The sequence below is a fragment of the Sinocyclocheilus rhinocerous genome, unplaced genomic scaffold (assembly GCF_001515625.1).
Source record: "Sinocyclocheilus rhinocerous isolate Xijiao unplaced genomic scaffold, SAMN03320098_v1.1 scaffold329, whole genome shotgun sequence".
NCBI lineage: Eukaryota > Metazoa > Chordata > Actinopteri > Cypriniformes > Cyprinidae > Sinocyclocheilus > Sinocyclocheilus rhinocerous.
This window is the reverse complement of record NW_015652820.1, coordinates 42,589-59,672: the sequence shown is the minus strand read 5'-3', so window position 1 is coordinate 59,672 and position 17,084 is coordinate 42,589. Positions and strand designations below refer to the sequence as shown.

The window sequence follows — 17,084 nt, the reverse complement described above, 5'->3', positions numbered from 1 at the left end:
TATTCATTCACCCCCGTCTTTCTGCTTTATTCAATTCCAGTGTTGCTGATCTGTTGTGCCCACAGCTGTCTGTCTGGTTTTGGAGGAAATGAGAGAACAATATGACCTTTCACCCTAGAGCACAGCACTTCAACTTAGAGTCACGCAGGTTATTAGGATCAACATAAACACATGCAAAAGTCGTGCCGTGACTCCTAGGGTGTTCTAGATGGTTGCTAGGGTGTTGTGGGTGGTTGCTAGGGTGTTGAATTCTGATAGATAAATAAATAAATAAATAAATAAGGCTGAACAACTGTAAGAATCAACAAGTGAATGAATGAAAAAGAAAAAGAAAAATTAAAAAATAATTAAATAAATAAAATAAAATAAAACAAGACAATACAAATAAAAGAAAATACAAATAAAATAAGGAAATATAAAAATTTATAAATTAATTGAATAAATGATAAATAAAAATACATTAATAAAACGAAACAAAAACAAATGTTGCTAGGGTGTTGTGGGTGGTTGCTAGTGTGTTAAATTCTTATAAAGAATGAAAATTGAATGAATGAATGAATGAACAAAAAGAAGGAAAGATCAAATGAACAAACTAATAAAAATCAATAAAAGATGAAACAAAAAAAAAGAAAAAGATAAAACATTGGATAAATAAATAAAAGAAAAAAAATGTTGAATAAAAATAAGTTTGTTTAAACAAGCAAACAAACAAACAAATAAAAAAATTAATGAATGCATTAAAAACAAAAATACATTTTAGCCCTACATTAGAGCATTTTGACACAGTGTCATTCAGGATATTATGATTAATATAAACACATGCAAAAGTTGTGCCATCATTGCTAGGGTTTTGCCATGATGTTCAGGGTAGTCGCAAAGTGGCCAAAATAGCCCATCTCCATCTCCGTCTCTCTAATGATATTCTGGTCCATTGATACAGCTCAAGACCATCCCTATGGGATTATTTCACTGTCTGCCGGGCAAAAATTGCACATCTGATTACTCAGAAAAGCACTAGCACACTTCTCCTCAAAGCCGATTTGAGATATCACTCATGTTCGTAGCACAAACTGTGCGAGACGTGCAACACGCCACACTTGTTGTTTAATACATTTTTTATACAGGTAGTATCTCACACACACTAATGTGTCTATTTCTTGATCTGAGGCAGAATTCATTTCCATCTCTATGTGGAATCTACATGCATAAACACTCTCAAATGAGGTGTCAGCACAACACATACCCTTAGATTAATCAGGATAAAAATACAGAGCTTTTTATGGGCCTCGTCCTGACGCAGGTGTGCCGGAGTGCTTTTAATAACTCTTCAGATGTGTTTGGAACCAAAAGGCTGAGGAAAAAAGGGCAAATTCCACTTGAAAGTGAGCATCAAGGACCGTGGCCTGCTCACTCTGGAGGGCAGAGCACTTGAGGCGAGTGCTCTCAGGGGTGCAGGGCAGTACAGTCTCATAAGTGGCCTTTGGAAGACCCTACACACAGACACACGTCACTGCTGCTTTATTTGAATATGAATTCGACATTGGTAACCTAACAGAAAAAAAAATCATGTTTGGTTTTTAGTATCAAATCATGTTTGGCAGATTAAACATCATTTTTGACTCTCTGTGTGGCGTTTTTGTGCATCAAAAACCACTCCTTTCCTGGTAAAAAAATGAACTTCAAATATCAACAAATTTGCGACAGCTGAATGTAACATTTTTGAAAAACATGTCAATTTCTGAGTAACATGACTTAAGTCACAAAATAAACTTCATTCTGTAAAATAAGTATAATTCACTATGCAAAAGTAATTTCGAACGCCTCCAGCATGTTTTATAATATCCTAAAATCAAACAGTTCACTCCTTATGCATGTTATCGTGTACGTCAAAAACAGGCTGGCTGTTGGTTGGAATAATAGAAATAAAAACATCAACATAATGCAATTTATGGACATCAATCACTTCACTGAGTACTGGCCGGCTAAAAAATAAATGATTACAGTGCATCTGTTTTCAAATTCTCATCATTAGAATATCACAACATCGATGTCTGTCAAAAAATAACATGCACAATATACTGTAGTATTTACAAGAAGCCTGCAGAAGTCCAGCAAACACGCGCATTTCCTGGAAAACACACTCTACTGGGTGTTTCCGAGAAGAAGGAAAAATGGCAGCCTGAGCAGCTTCAACATGCTGTCTGCCAGACACTGTAACATACCTAATACTTAATGCACGTGAGTAAAAATTTGTTTTTCACTTGCTGAAATAGAATCAGAATGCTCAGGGAACTGAGTGAAATATATCACACTACATGCTAAAGAGAATAAGCACCACTTGAGTTGAAAAACTTCACCGGGTTAGTGAACATTGTTCAACATTTTGGTTTCTGAGAGAAACAGAAAGTTGTAAAGACATTTATTTCAAACAAATTTGCTCTTTTGAACTTTCCATTCAAATAAATTAATTTTAAAAAATATCGTATCACAGTTTCCTCAAAAACATTGTTTTCAACAACTGAAACAACTGTTTTCAGCATTGATAATAGGAAATGTTTTTGAGCAGCAAGTCAGAATAATAGATGATATATTACATCTTAGAAAATTCAGCTTCACATCACAGAAATAAATTACATTTTAAAATACATTCAAATGGAAAACAGTTGCTTTAAATTGTAATAATATTTCACAATATTACTGTTTTTACTGCATTTTTGATCAAATAAATACAGCCTTGGTGAGCATCAGAGACTTCTTTGATTTAATTATTCATGTAATTATTCCAAACATTTGACCATATATATACAGGTGCATCTCAATAAGTTGAATTACTGAAATAAATTTACTTTTCCACGACATTCTAATTTACTGAGATACACCTGTAAGTACAGAAAAAGTTCCATTAGTCACGTGAGCTACTGAACATGAAGTAAACAGAAAAATTCATCAACCAGTAATCAACTGTGGAGTTACTACTTGGATATGTTTTTATTTCAGCGAGTACATCTGCTCTGCCTGAAGAAAATGTATTTGAATTTTTCCCTTTTGTTTTTCCGTATTATTTACTGCACGAACTGGCTACGCTTCAGTTCATTTCTCTGGCTTGTGCACATATCTGCAAGAGAAAATATTAAGCTTTAATGCTCAAGGCGCTATGATTTCACCAGTCCTGTAACAGCTCACAATATTTCCTCCGTCCCTTGAGAAGCGCTTTTGGAAATCATGTTTTCCTCTCTGACGGTAAATGCAGACATTGTTGAAGTCGTCTGACTGTGGAAATTCTATATTCTGCATTTAAGATGCCTTTCAGACAACACAGTTTATGATGTTCACTTCAGCTGATATCTCATACTGTCACTACTGAACTCAGACGCTCCCACACTTCATTTTCCATACTCCATTCAAATACTCCAAAACTTGTGTCTCTGCCAAAATTCCTGTTTATTTCTTTTGCGCTCAGCTTTCTCTGACAACAATCATTTCCCCCGTAAACAGCTTTGAGCATAAACTCTGATTAAAAAAAGCTTCTTGCTTGACATCTTTTCACTCCGTCCTTTGTGTGCTTGTGGTTTTCTCTCCACAGTCGACTGCGCTTTTGTTTAATTTATATATTTAATCAAAGGCGGAACAATATTTCAAAAAAGCAAAACCAAACAACTAGCTCAAAATCAAGCTTAGATTTGTACTATTTTTTCACTGACCTTGTTGCATTGCATTCTGGGATTGGCTGGTATGTAAAAGATGTGATGCTGTCTAATATAATTATGCTATGTACATGCTAAAAATATGCTTATGAAATCAGAAAAGCTATTAATACTTCTTGTTTACATGAAGAAACCTATTTTGAACGGACTAAATACCACACGTTGAGTTGTTTAGTAGCTTGTTTCATGCATGTGGTGCAATAATTCTTGTTTTGGTCTTTTAACACGAATAAATCAGATGCAAAACAGACTCAAGGTTGTTTACGCCTCTAAGAGCAGCGTGAAACATATCTGTGATTTACATATCTATTCAGAAAGGTATTGACTGTGTTAATGGCTAGATCACACAGCGCACAGAAGAAGAACTGAATCAGCTGTCATGGACAGTTTTTACTTGTTCGTTGGCTCATGTGTGATTGTATATCTTGGGCAAAGGCACAGTTGAACATTTATCACCAAAGACCTCACTTAAGCAAGTCGCTTCTCTGGACGGCCCTCTGGATATTGTCCAAAGGTAGTAATTTAATTTAATTTAATTTAATTTAATTTAATAATTTCTTATATTATTAATTAACAAACAGAAACATAACAGAACCATCTTGAACTAGAGTGTAAAAAGCAAAATTTAATAACATTTTGATAAAATGTAAACAAAATAAAAAGTAATATAAGTTTATATTACTTAGATAATAAATATAAAATTCAACTAAAACAATTTTAAAAATTGTGAAATAAAATAAACAGCTGAAATAAAATAAAATATAAAAGGCCCTTAAACTGATTTCGGCTAATTGCCAAGTCAACATTAGTGTAACATGAAGTACTAAAATAACTAAATCTAAATAAACTAAAACTAATAAATTAACATTTATAAAAACTATATGCACATACTAAAAAAGAAAAAAATACCAAAACATTAAATAACAAAAATTACTAAAACTTTAGGTAACACTAAACAGAAAACAGAAAATATAAAAATCAGATCTAATTCAAAATATTAACAAAAAATACACACACACGTATATAAATAAATATATATAAATGCATAATAAAATGTTATATTTTTTTGTATGTAATATACATACACAAACATTAAATACAATAACATATTAATTGTATTCATATAATTTAGCATCTTTATCTTAAATATGGCAAAAATTATATTTCTCCGGTTGGTACAGCTAAAGTGCAAGTATATTCTAGGGAAAAACAATGAGATGATGCTTTTATCAATAAGGTGATTGGCTCTTTTAACTCTTTTGCCATATTCAGTGCTGTGATTTCACCAATACGCTTGGTCACTATACTTGAAAGGCAATTTAAATAAATGGGAACTTTTTTGGAGCTTGAAACCCCCAGTTCCCATTTATTTTATTTGCATGGGGGGAAAAAACAAATCATACAGGTCTGAAATGACAAATAGCTGAACTAACCCTTTAAATGCACTACAATCAACATTAATTTGGGTCAAAAGCAGAAACCGTGATAAAAAGACAGAAAACGAGAGAGAGAGCGTGTCTAAATGATGGGGTGAAAGTCAGTGGACGTCTGCTTAACAGGCGAGCCAGAGGTTGCCAGGGCAACATAAACAATGTCCTGCAGTGATTAATGAGTGTGAGAGTGACTCTGGTGGCACTGCCAATTACCTCAGGCTCGCGCTCCCTCTGTCATATGGAGAGCGTGTAATGGAACACAGCCTGTGGCGCTACACCAAGGGCAGGAGGTCAAAGATTTAATTAGGTGGGAGTAAATGTCAAGGGGAAGAGGCGAGCGGCGACATTTTGTCACAAGAGTAAACTGGAACTGTGTGTGTGTGTCTGTGCCTCAGAAAACTCATTGCACTTTTATGAGTGTGTGAAGAACTGGTATAGTATAAAATAGTGCTCTCAGACTCTCTTAGGCCAAACACACTCTACACAAGTGCACAAATGCATATGAGAATGCTTGACCGACGGATGCACTGCAAGCGCACAGCTAACTTTTCTAAATCTCCACCATCACAGTAGTTGACCTGAAAGAGAAAACTGGCCATAAAAACAAGGCTTTGTTAGTTTATGTTAACGACCATTGTAGGACTTCTTGCATGTCATCTTACTGTATTTACTTTATGTATGTATTTATCCAAAGTTCTGTCATAAATTTCTAGATGGTGCAGTCCAAAAGGTCTAACTCAATCTGACATAATGCAATCATCATATGGTGCAGCTGATTGGTTCTTTTTGTATCAGCAGCCAATGAGCTGCTGCTCAACATTCAAATACTTGGCTAGTGTTTGCTGTAGTAGTTGCAGCGCACTTCAGAAACCCTCCATCTTCCCCAGCTCCACCTGTATAGATCTGCTACGGGATGATTCATGTATGTTATATACGGGGTTTATTTCATATATGATATATGTGCAGCAGCAGTATTTCTTACATGCTCACAGCATGTTGTGGACGTATTGGCAGCAAGGATATTTTCGTAATCGAAAACTAAAACTAAGACGAAAACGATTTCGTAAACTGAAATAAAATAAAAATGTCAAAATAAGTGAAAAACTAAAATGAAATGAATCTAACAACAGTTAGTAATAATTATCAAAAATAAATAATCATTTTCGTAATCATTACGTTATCATCCCGTGTTGGAAAACTATATGAGCTGTGTGGCGTTTTAGGGATGGGGTTATCTGACGGAGAGATGCAAAGCAGTTTTAAGCAGAGTCCTGCACAGGTCCTGTTTGGAAAACCCACACCCGCAGTACTTAACAGAACACCTGACCCGTTAACCGACAGCAATACTAATTTAATTCTGTACTCGAATAGACCCTTTTGGCATAAAGATCGCGAGTCGCGACCCGAACCGCACCCCACCGCATTAAATCTACTACATCAGGTAGGAAAAATTATTTATTTTCTCATGTAACACAAGAAATCAAACCAATATTAAGCACTCTAAGTTGCTGCTTTGAAGAAAAACAGACATGCAGAGCAACATGATAATTAACAGTAAAAAGATGAGAACGCACATCCTTTCTGTATACAAAACTTTTGCCTACATCTGAACAATCTGCCAGGCTTTTGATCAAATGTGCATAGGCTAAATGACATCACATACACGTACATATAATTCTTCATAAATGAAAAGAACATATTCAAATATGACTATTAAATGCGATTGCCGTTAGCCTATTATTGAATTTCATTTGTCCCAGTTATGATTTATGCGCGGTTGTTCGCGGGAAAGTGAGCAAGACAAGACAGTTACAATATAATGATTATTATATATTCAAATAAGAAAATAGTTAAATAAGAAAAAAGACATCTAATATAACCACATTAGGCTACATTAATTTTCATATTAAATATCTCAGCACACATTATTCAGTCAAGTGCTTTCAGATATGACATTATTAAATTAAGTACAACTTGTGTAGATTTATTTAGTGAAAAGGATTTACTGCTTAATTTTGGCGTATATTTGTATACTTTTACCATCTAATCAATCTCAGCATGCCTTAATTTTGTGTCGCTAGATGCTCACTTAAGGTTAAAGCAAGTCTTTCTTTGGCCTGCGCTCTGGAAGTGATCTGTTAATTCTGCTAAACTTTAATTAAAACTTAAACTAAAACTCAAACTAAACTATATAAAAACTAAATAAAAATGTGTTTACAAAATAAAAACTAAACTAAAACTAACAAAAAATTTTATGAAACGAATAAAACTAAACTGCATTTCATAGCAAATTTGAAAACGATATTAAAATAAAACAAATGTAAAAATTCAAAATGATTGGCAGTAGCAAGTCTTAGTACTTACTTTGACGCAGCAGCAGCAGCAGCGTAGCAGATCTATTCTGACAAGACCAAACACATTAACATTGTCATGTACATTACCATGACAATCACTCCGAGAGTTGGCATGATGTATGTGTGTGTGTGTATAATATTTGAATTAAATTGAACAAAAGCAGTTTTAAGCAGAGTCCTGCACAGGTCCTGTTTGGAAAACCCACACCCGCAGTACTTAACAGAACACCTGACCCGTTAACCGACAGCAATACTAATTTAATTCTGTACTCGAATAGACCCTTTTGGCATAAAGATCGCGAGTCGCGACCCGAACCGCACCCCACCGCATTAAATCTACTACATCAGGTAGGAAAAATTATTTATTTTCTCATGTAACACAAGAAATCAAACCAATATTAAGCACTCTAAGTTGCTGCTTTGAAGAAAAACAGACATGCAGAGCAACATGATAATTAACAGTAAAAAGATGAGAACGCACATCCTTTCTGTATACAAAACTTTTGCCTACATCTGAACAATCTGCCAGGCTTTTGATCAAATGTGCATAGGCTAAATGACATCACATACACGTACATATAATTCTTCATAAATGAAAAGAACATATTCAAATATGACTATTAAATGCGATTGCCGTTAGCCTATTATTGAATTTCATTTGTCCCAGTTATGATTTATGCGCGGTTGTTCGCGGGAAAGTGAGCAAGACAAGACAGTTACAATATAATGATTATTATATATTCAAATAAGAAAATAGTTAAATAAGAAAAAAGACATCTAATATAACCACATTAGGCTACATTAATTTTCATATTAAATATCTCAGCACACATTATTCAGTCAAGTGCTTTCAGATATGACATTATTAAATTAAGTACAACTTGTGTAGATTTATTTAGTGAAAAGGATTTACTGCTTAATTTTGGCGTATATTTGTATACTTTTACCATCTAATCAATCTCAGCATGCCTTAATTTTGTGTCGCTAGATGCTCACTTAAGGTTAAAGCAAGTCTTTCTTTGGCCTGCGCTCTGGAAGTGATCTGTTAATTCTGCTAAACTTTAATTAAAACTTAAACTAAAACTCAAACTAAACTATATAAAAACTAAATAAAAATGTGTTTACAAAATAAAAACTAAACTAAAACTAACAAAAAATTTTATGAAACGAATAAAACTAAACTGCATTTCATAGCAAATTTGAAAACGATATTAAAATAAAACAAATGTAAAAATTCAAAATGATTGGCAGTAGCAAGTCTTAGTACTTACTCTGCCGCAGCAGCAGCGTAGCAGATCTATTCTGACAAGACCAAACACATTAACATTGTCATGTACATTACCATGACAATCACTCCGAGAGTTGGCATGATGTATGTGTGTGTGTGTATAATATTTGAATTAAATTGAACAAATGTGACATTAAAGACATCTAAAATATAATAAATGCTATTATTTTTTTTCTAATTATTTCCAGCAAAATTTGAAGCAGCACAACATTGATAATAATCAGAAATGTTTCTTGAGCAGCAAGTCAGCATATCAGAATGATTTCTGAAGGATCATGTGACACTGAAGACTGGAGTAATGATGCTGAAAATTCAGCTTGCATCACAGAAATAAATGACATTTTACAATATATTCAGTTCTTTTAATTTGTAATAATATTTCACATTATTACTGTTTGTACTTTGTTTTTGATTGAATAAATCCAGTACTAGTGAGCATAAGATAATTTTAAATGGTAGTTTGGTTCACATTTATGAGATCTTCATTGGTTCTTTTTGCGCTTTGTTGATTTGACGTTATGTCTAAATTCATTTTTAATTGATTGTAAACAGTTATTTTAAATTGTAATAATATTTCACAATATTCCAATGAATTAAATTGAACAAATGTGACATTAAAGACATCTAAAATATAATAAATGCTATTATTTTTTTTCTAATTATTTCCAGCAAAATTTGAAGCAGCACAACATTGATAATAATCAGAAATGTTTCTTGAGCAGCAAATCAGCATATCAGAATGATTTCTGAAGGATCATGTGACACTGAAGACTGGAGTAATGATGCTGAAAATTCAGCTTGCATCACAGAAATAAATGACATTTTACAATATATTCAGTTCTTTTAATTTGTAATAATATTTCACATTATTACTGTTTGTACTTTGTTTTTGATTGAATAAATCCAGTACTAGTGAGCATAAGATAATTTTAAATGGTAGTTTGGTTCACATTTATGAGATCTTCATTGGTTCTTTTTGCGCTTTGTTGATCTGACGTTATGTCTAAATTCATTTTTAATTGATTGTAAACAGTTATTTTGAATTGTAATAATATTTCACAATATTCCAATTTTATACTGCATTATTGATTAAATAAATGCAGCCTTGGTGTGCGTAAGAGACTTCTTTTAAAACATTAAAAAACATATCTTACTGACCCTAAACTCATGAATGCTAGTGTACATAAATGCAAACTAAAAACAGTTTCAGGGTTTTAAAAAAATATATTTATAGTCTGTAACATCAGGCCATGGGTGCTTAGGACTGCGTAACTATATAATCACATTCACACACACCTAGATTATGGTATATAAAACATATTACAGAGAAACTACTACTGTTATACTTTAAATAAAGCTTAAAGAGCAATAGCTCTGTCACTGAGGAGCTCAATGAGCCTCAAAACCAGCAACAATCCCAAAATCTGAACATCCTCCATCTAGGTGTTTGTGAACACAAGACACAAGACATGGTAAAAGGGTCAGTCTGCTGTGTGCTGATTTGCTAACCATATTTGGGCTCTGAATGTGAATTCAGTCCTTTCTGGACCAAAGCATCAATGGTCTCATTCAAGCCAAAGACAGAAGAATTTGAGGTCTATTTCCTGTAATTCCTGTTAAATCGATAGTTCACCCAAAAATGAAAATTTTGTCATCGTTTACCCACTCTCAGATTGTTCCAAACCTGAGCTTCTTTCTTCTGTTGACACAAAGGAGATATTTTGAAGAATGTTGGTAACCAAACAGCTGACGGTAGCCATTTACTTCCATAGTATTTTTTTCCATACAATGGAAGTCAATGGCTACCGTCAATTGTTTAAACCCTTTTTGGGTGAACTATTCCCTTTAATCATTTCTGAGTCTACAATAAACAAACCTCCACTCACGGCAGTCAGAATCGAAGCCTCTTAGGTCAAGCTCTCGTATTTAAAACCCTCGAAAAACACTTCATCCCCGCATTTAGCGAGAGCCAGGTTTCCGACGAGAGGAGCTAACGAACATAAAGTTAGCGAAGAAACTTCAGACAATTCAACAACAATGGTAATGAGGGGAGCTAATTTATTCACCATCTGACATTCAAGGAATGTCAATAAGATATTTAAATATCATCAAACTTACTTGGAGACGGCACGGCTGCTGTGTTGCCATGGGAACAGGATGTTTCCGACGGCGGCGCGATAGCTGTAAACTCCGAGCAGGCCGAGAGCCAGAGCGATCTTAGACACCAGCGAGCAGTGACGCTGAACCAGGAGGAAGATCAGAACCAGAGACACCGCCGCCAACACGGAGAGGAACGCCTTATGATCCCCACTGAAAACACACACACACACGGTGAATAAATAACAGGGCAGACATGTTCTTCTTACATATGCATGCAAACGCTGAATATAAAACAGCAGAAAGACAAACCCCTTATGATTTGAACTCAAAGCAAACACTGTATAATAGCATAAACAGGCATGATGCAACAAATCCTCCATGTTAAGCTGAGTTTCTTTGCAATAACACACTTTGTTGGTGTTTCCATTTGGATTTCTGTCATGTCGGAAATCTTACTGCTCCAAATACGTTGCGTTCCATTTAGCTCAGAATTTCACACTTCTTACTTGGTAAAGTGCAATAGAACATCAAGTTGCAATAGAATATGTGACTTGGGAACTTGGAAATCCACAACTACTCTGTCTTGGCACTGAGATTAATGATAAACAATCACATTTAAGTAAATAAAATGCATCATGGAGTCAAAGTTCCTACGTTAGATGGACCTGATTAGCCAAAGTCTGCAAGGACAAATGCAAAAAAACACGGTAGAAGATTGAACACTCAAAAAACAAATACTATGTTTGTCGTTTTGTTTATTTATAATTGCTACTCAATCCAAAGTCAGAAATATTATATTAATTATTACTTCACATTAATAATATTAATATAAATTAAATAAAATAAGAGAAAAAAAGACAAAGTTTCAAGACTGTGTACTTAACATATTTAATGATGGAATGAACTTCTCTATGGAAGTTTTTTCCTTACAAAATTAAAATAAAATGCTTAAAAAGATCAAATAAAAAAATCTAACTCTCAAAACAGCTGCTCAAATGAGAAATCAAATGCTCAAATGATCAAATAAAAAAAATCAAACTCTCAAAACGGCTTCTCAAATGAGAAATCAAATACTTAAATGCAATTTCTTTTCCTCATTCAGGGAAGCATGAACTGTATCAAAAACCTAATTAAAAATCATTTGTATTTGATAATTTTCATTATCAACCTAGTATAAACATGTAATAAATAAATCTGTAATTCAATGCTCAAATCATAAATCAAATGCTCAAACCGACATTGCAAATGATAAATCCCCACAAAGCATAAAAAAAAGATGGCACAATAAAATACTATTGATTACCCATCCAAACATAATATAAAAACTATCAAATATAAAAAGAGAATGTTATCAGAACTTTGGCTAATGTTGAGGCAAGGCTCTCTCAAAGTCATGAACAAATGTTCTTCCAGCAACATTAACAAAAACTTTATTTACACATCCTTCATGGAATGTTTTTTTTCTGAAACATTTTAGTTGGACGTCTAACAAACTTAATTTAACTCACAATAAACCATTTTAACATTAAATAAATCACACAATCAGTAGGCTACCTGATATCATTGTCATAGTTAGTATACTGTTGTTCCAACCACAATGTCACAGAAATAGAAAGCATTTCTAAACACAAAATTACACTTTTCTAGATTATAATTAACAATATTTACAAAACTCACAAAAACTGATTTTGGGACTGACACAAGAGGGAGGAAACAGGTCTAATTATTGATATAAATGTTAAAAATCTCAAATAATGTCAGATGTATCAGTCCATCTGAATTCAGGAGGCAGAGAAACAGAGCCGCAGCATGTGTGTGTGTGTGTGTGTGTGTGTGTGTGTGTGTGTGTGTGAGTGAGTGTTTAGAATGCAGCTGGAGTGCTCCTCTCATCTAAGGTAATCAGGTGTGGGCCAGGCCAAAAGGTGTGTGTGTGTGTGTGTGTGTGTGTGTGTGTGTCAGCAGTACGGGCGGGCGGGCGTACAGACTGACTTCTAAAGGTAATATCCTAACTGTTTTAATATCCTAATATCCTAACCTATTTTAAGTGACTCTTTGGAATGCTCTATATGGCTCATTAGGTTTCTATAAAACTTGCATTAGCAAATATTTACACACTATTCAAAATCAATCAGTGTCAACGTATCAATGTATATTCTTATTCATAAGCTGTTTAAATAAATAAATAAATAAATAATTTAAACTGAATAATTTTCACAAACTTCAACCAGTGTTTTTTATTATTCATTATATATTGTTACAGTATTTATTAATATATCGTTTTTGTCGTTATATTTTCAGATTTCATTTTAAATTTGAAAGTTTTAGTTGATGTACTGTTTTTGCCATTTTATTGTTATTTTAATTATTCATTTTTTATAATGCACTTTTAAAATAAATGTAATTTATATTTATTTCAGTTTTAGTCATTTTAAACTTATTTCTAATTTACATATTATAGCATTTCTTAATTTTTGGAATTAGCTTTTGTCTTCATATTTTCAGTTTTCATTTTAATTTTAAAGTTTTAGTTATTTTATTGTGTGTCATTTTTATTATTTAGATTTAAAGTATTTTTTTATTTCATTATTTTTAGTGATTTTAAACTTATTTATTATGTATTAGTATTTAATAACATTTTGATTTAGCTACTGTTTTTGTATTTTCCGTTTTCATTTTAATTGTAGTTAGTTTTTTTCTAATATTTCTATACATTTTTTTTCTGTTTTAGTTGTAATCATAATTTGTCGTAACCATCATTCTTTATTTAAATTTTTTAAGTTAAAGGTTTTAATATTTATAGTTTATTTCAGCAACACATACATACAACAAACACTGCATTCAACTTCAACAATGGTTCTTGAGCATCTGCATTTTTCCGAAACTTTTGTTTTGGACAGACTACCATAACAAAATACTTTCTTTATTTTAGTGTAAATCAGTTTAAAGGGGTCATATGATGTTGCTAAAAAGAGGTAGGCGTGGTTAACTCTTAACTTTTATAAAGAATATCTCTTTGGTTTTGAGACTTTAGTGTTTGCAACTTTACAGATCTTCTTTATGCACCAAGAGCTTGTAACACTCCAAAGAGAAAGGAAAAATTGAAATCGCATCATATGACCCCTTTAACAAGTCAAAATGAACTGAGAATTGAATCAAATGATTTGAGATGTTAAAAAAATTTTCTCAAAAAGACTCAAACTCCAGGGTTACTAATCAGTTCACTGATTACAATTACTGTCTGATTCTCCACAAAACAACATGTAGTTAAAGACGGCTTTGTCCCAAAAACAGCACTTGAATGAAATAAACATGATATGTTACACAACACTAGTGCTGATTTTGTTTGGTATATTCAGAATATACTTAGGACCAATTATTTGGGTGAGAGGAGGGAGCAGACAGTGAGAGAGTGGGACTGAGAGAGATAGATAGAAAGAATGAGGTAGAGAGGGTGCTGACAGAGCACGCAAGAAAGGAAGTAAAGGAAAAAAAGACTGATAACGCAGTCGGAGAGAGAAATTTTCATCCCGATGCCGGTGACCCTGAGCGTCTCTCTGCTCCCCATATATCTGCTCCGAGACAGCCAGAAGAATACTAATGCATTTCACACACACACACACACACACACACACACCTGTGTGCGCATAAGTGCACATTTCAGGGTCGGGTTTCAAAATAAGTGCAAGGGCATGTATGATAGTCTCAGATTGCTCCGGAAAGTATGTATGAGTGAAAAAATTCCTCAATATGAAGCTTAGATCCAAAACCCAGTGAGCTACAGGAAACACAAGTGCGTTCTTGATGCAAATGGCTGCTTAAAAAAGTCACCAGAATAAGAAATACAGTAAGGCAGCATTGAGAAGAAGGATCCCAGAATACATTGCAACAAGTCAAAGAAATAGAAATCAAAATGTAGGACAAAGTAAAATAAATTATTTATGACATTCGACACCAAAAATAGATTTACGTAAATAATGATTATTTTATCCAATAATTTTGTCACATAACTGTTCAAAATATTTTATTTTCATGTTTTTATGATTTTTTTTTTAATGTATTTTGTCTCATGCTCACCAAGGATGCATTTATTTGATCAAAAATACTTTAAAAACAGTAATGTTGTGAAATACTATTACCATTTAAAATAACAGTTTTCTATTTAAATGTATTTTAAATATTTAAATATTATTATAGTATTCATTAATATTTTAAATTAGTTTTTGTTTATATTTTCACTTTTCATTTTGATATTAGTTAACATTTTTACTAATTTTGTTATGTGCTTTTACATTTTTTAATGTAAAAGCTCGCTCCAGTGTCAGCTCCAGCCCCGGAGCTCGCTCCAGTGTCGGCTTCAGCCCCAGAGCTCGCTCCAGTGTCGGCTCCAGCCCCAGAGCTCGCTCCAGTGAGGGCTCCTGCTCCCGAGTATAGCCCAGTGAGGGCTCCTGCTCCCAAGTATAGCCCACGGAGGGCTACTGTTCCCGAGTATAGCTCACGGAGGGCTCCTGATTCCCCGTCGAGCCCAGGGGAGGGCTCCTGTTCCCCAGTTAAGCCCAGGGAGGGCTCCAGATCCCCAGTTAAGCCCAGGGAGGGCTCCAGATCCCCAGTTAAGCCCAGGGAGGGCTCCGGATCCCCAGTTAAGCCCAGGGAGGGCTCCGGATCCTCAGTTAAGCCCAGGGAGGGCTTCGGATCCCCAGTTAAGCCCAGGGAGGGCTCCAGTCCCCTGTCATGGCCCACGGAGGGCCTTGGAACCCGTAAGCGTCCCCAAGTAATTTTTGGGGGGTGGGTAGTAGGGCTCCAGCCGTAGAGGCCGAGGCGGGGGCTGGGGCCGCGGCCTCGGAGGCTGCTTTGCCATGGCCTCCTGAACTACCTGCTCTGCCATGGCTCCCCCGAGCTCCCTGCTCCGCCATGGCCTCCCGAGTCTCCTGCTCCACCATGGCGCCCCGAACTGCCAGATCCGCCATGGCGCCCAGAGCTGCCAGATTCACCATGGTGCCCCAAACTGCCAGATCCGCCATGGATCCCGGAACGGGCGCCGCCCGCACTCCAGAGCAACCCCCCCCATTGGATGTTGTACGGCGCGGGACGGGGGAGTTATGTCAGAGTCTGGTCCGTATTTTGTGTGTGTTTTGCTCCTCATGTGTCTTTCTGTGTTTCCTTATTTGGTCATTTTCCTGTCCTTGTTTAGTTTAATTATGATTCCGTTCAGCTGTGTTCTATTAATTACCCTTGTATTTAAGTTCCTGCCTGTTCAGTTTCCCTTTTGTCTGGTCTACTCGTTACGTGGGTGTGTTTCCTGCTGTCTCATGTGTTTATGTACCCTGTGTTCCATGGATTAAAGACTGTTTCGTATATTCCTCGTCTCCTCGCTCCTTAGTTCCGGTTATCCTCGTGTGTGTGTCGTGACAATATGTTTATTTCAATTTTAGTTTTAGTCATTTTAAACTTATCTTTAAACTTACTGATCAATGTAACGCATCCTTGCTGAATTACAAGATTAAGCGCATTTCTTAAAAAACATTTGATGATAGTGTAAATTTTTTACTTATTAGAATATCATGTTGTTTAGCTTAGCTTCCTTTTCAGTCAGCACATTACTCTTAAAAGGCAGCTGTCTATGTAGGCACTATAGGATGTTCGCCCTCAAGACTAGTCTCAAGATTAGTCTCTCATTCCCACCCCAATCCATTTATTCTGCTCATTTCTCCCCTCCTTCAACCTTAGAAGTGGGGTGTTCTCACCTACACAGCCCTATAACGCATATACATACACAAAAACCCCAAATTGCAACAATCAGGCTTTGTTGACCACAGCAGCATATAGGAACCAGTGTCCAGACCTGTCAATTCAGACACAAACCTCGTCTCATTTACGACAGCAAACGTTTACTCAGCAGAACTTCTGAATGAATACTACGCAACGCCCATCCAATTAGACTCTTCAAACAATAGCGCTGACATATCGCAGAAATGAGAAAGCTGTGTTCTGTCAGAGTAAAGCCGGGTAATACCAGAGAGGGTCAGCGCAGGACAATAACAGACCTGTCAATCTGAGCAAATGAACAGAGCCAGCGAAAGAGAGGATAATTACTTTATTTGTGCAACCGTTCTTAAGTCTAAAGTTCGGCTCAAGTGTCAACTGTGTTGTATGAATTATGAAGTTTGACTATTAAAATCTTTCATAAGAAGCAAGTAAAAGTGTTTTT

At 35.0% G+C, this 17,084-nt stretch overlaps 1 protein-coding gene across 1 annotated transcript in view; it reads right to left on the bottom strand.

The window, feature by feature from the left end:
* Positions 1–17,084, bottom strand: part of LOC107715161 (GPI ethanolamine phosphate transferase 2-like) — a gene marked incomplete at its 5' end in the record, with an annotated part of 81,969 nt that overhangs the window by 25,207 nt on the left and 39,678 nt on the right. The window contains one exon of the mRNA XM_016521222.1: positions 10,898–11,089. Coding sequence (XP_016376708.1) covers positions 10,898–11,089 — 192 coding nt within the window. The remainder of the gene's footprint in view (positions 1–10,897; positions 11,090–17,084) is intronic.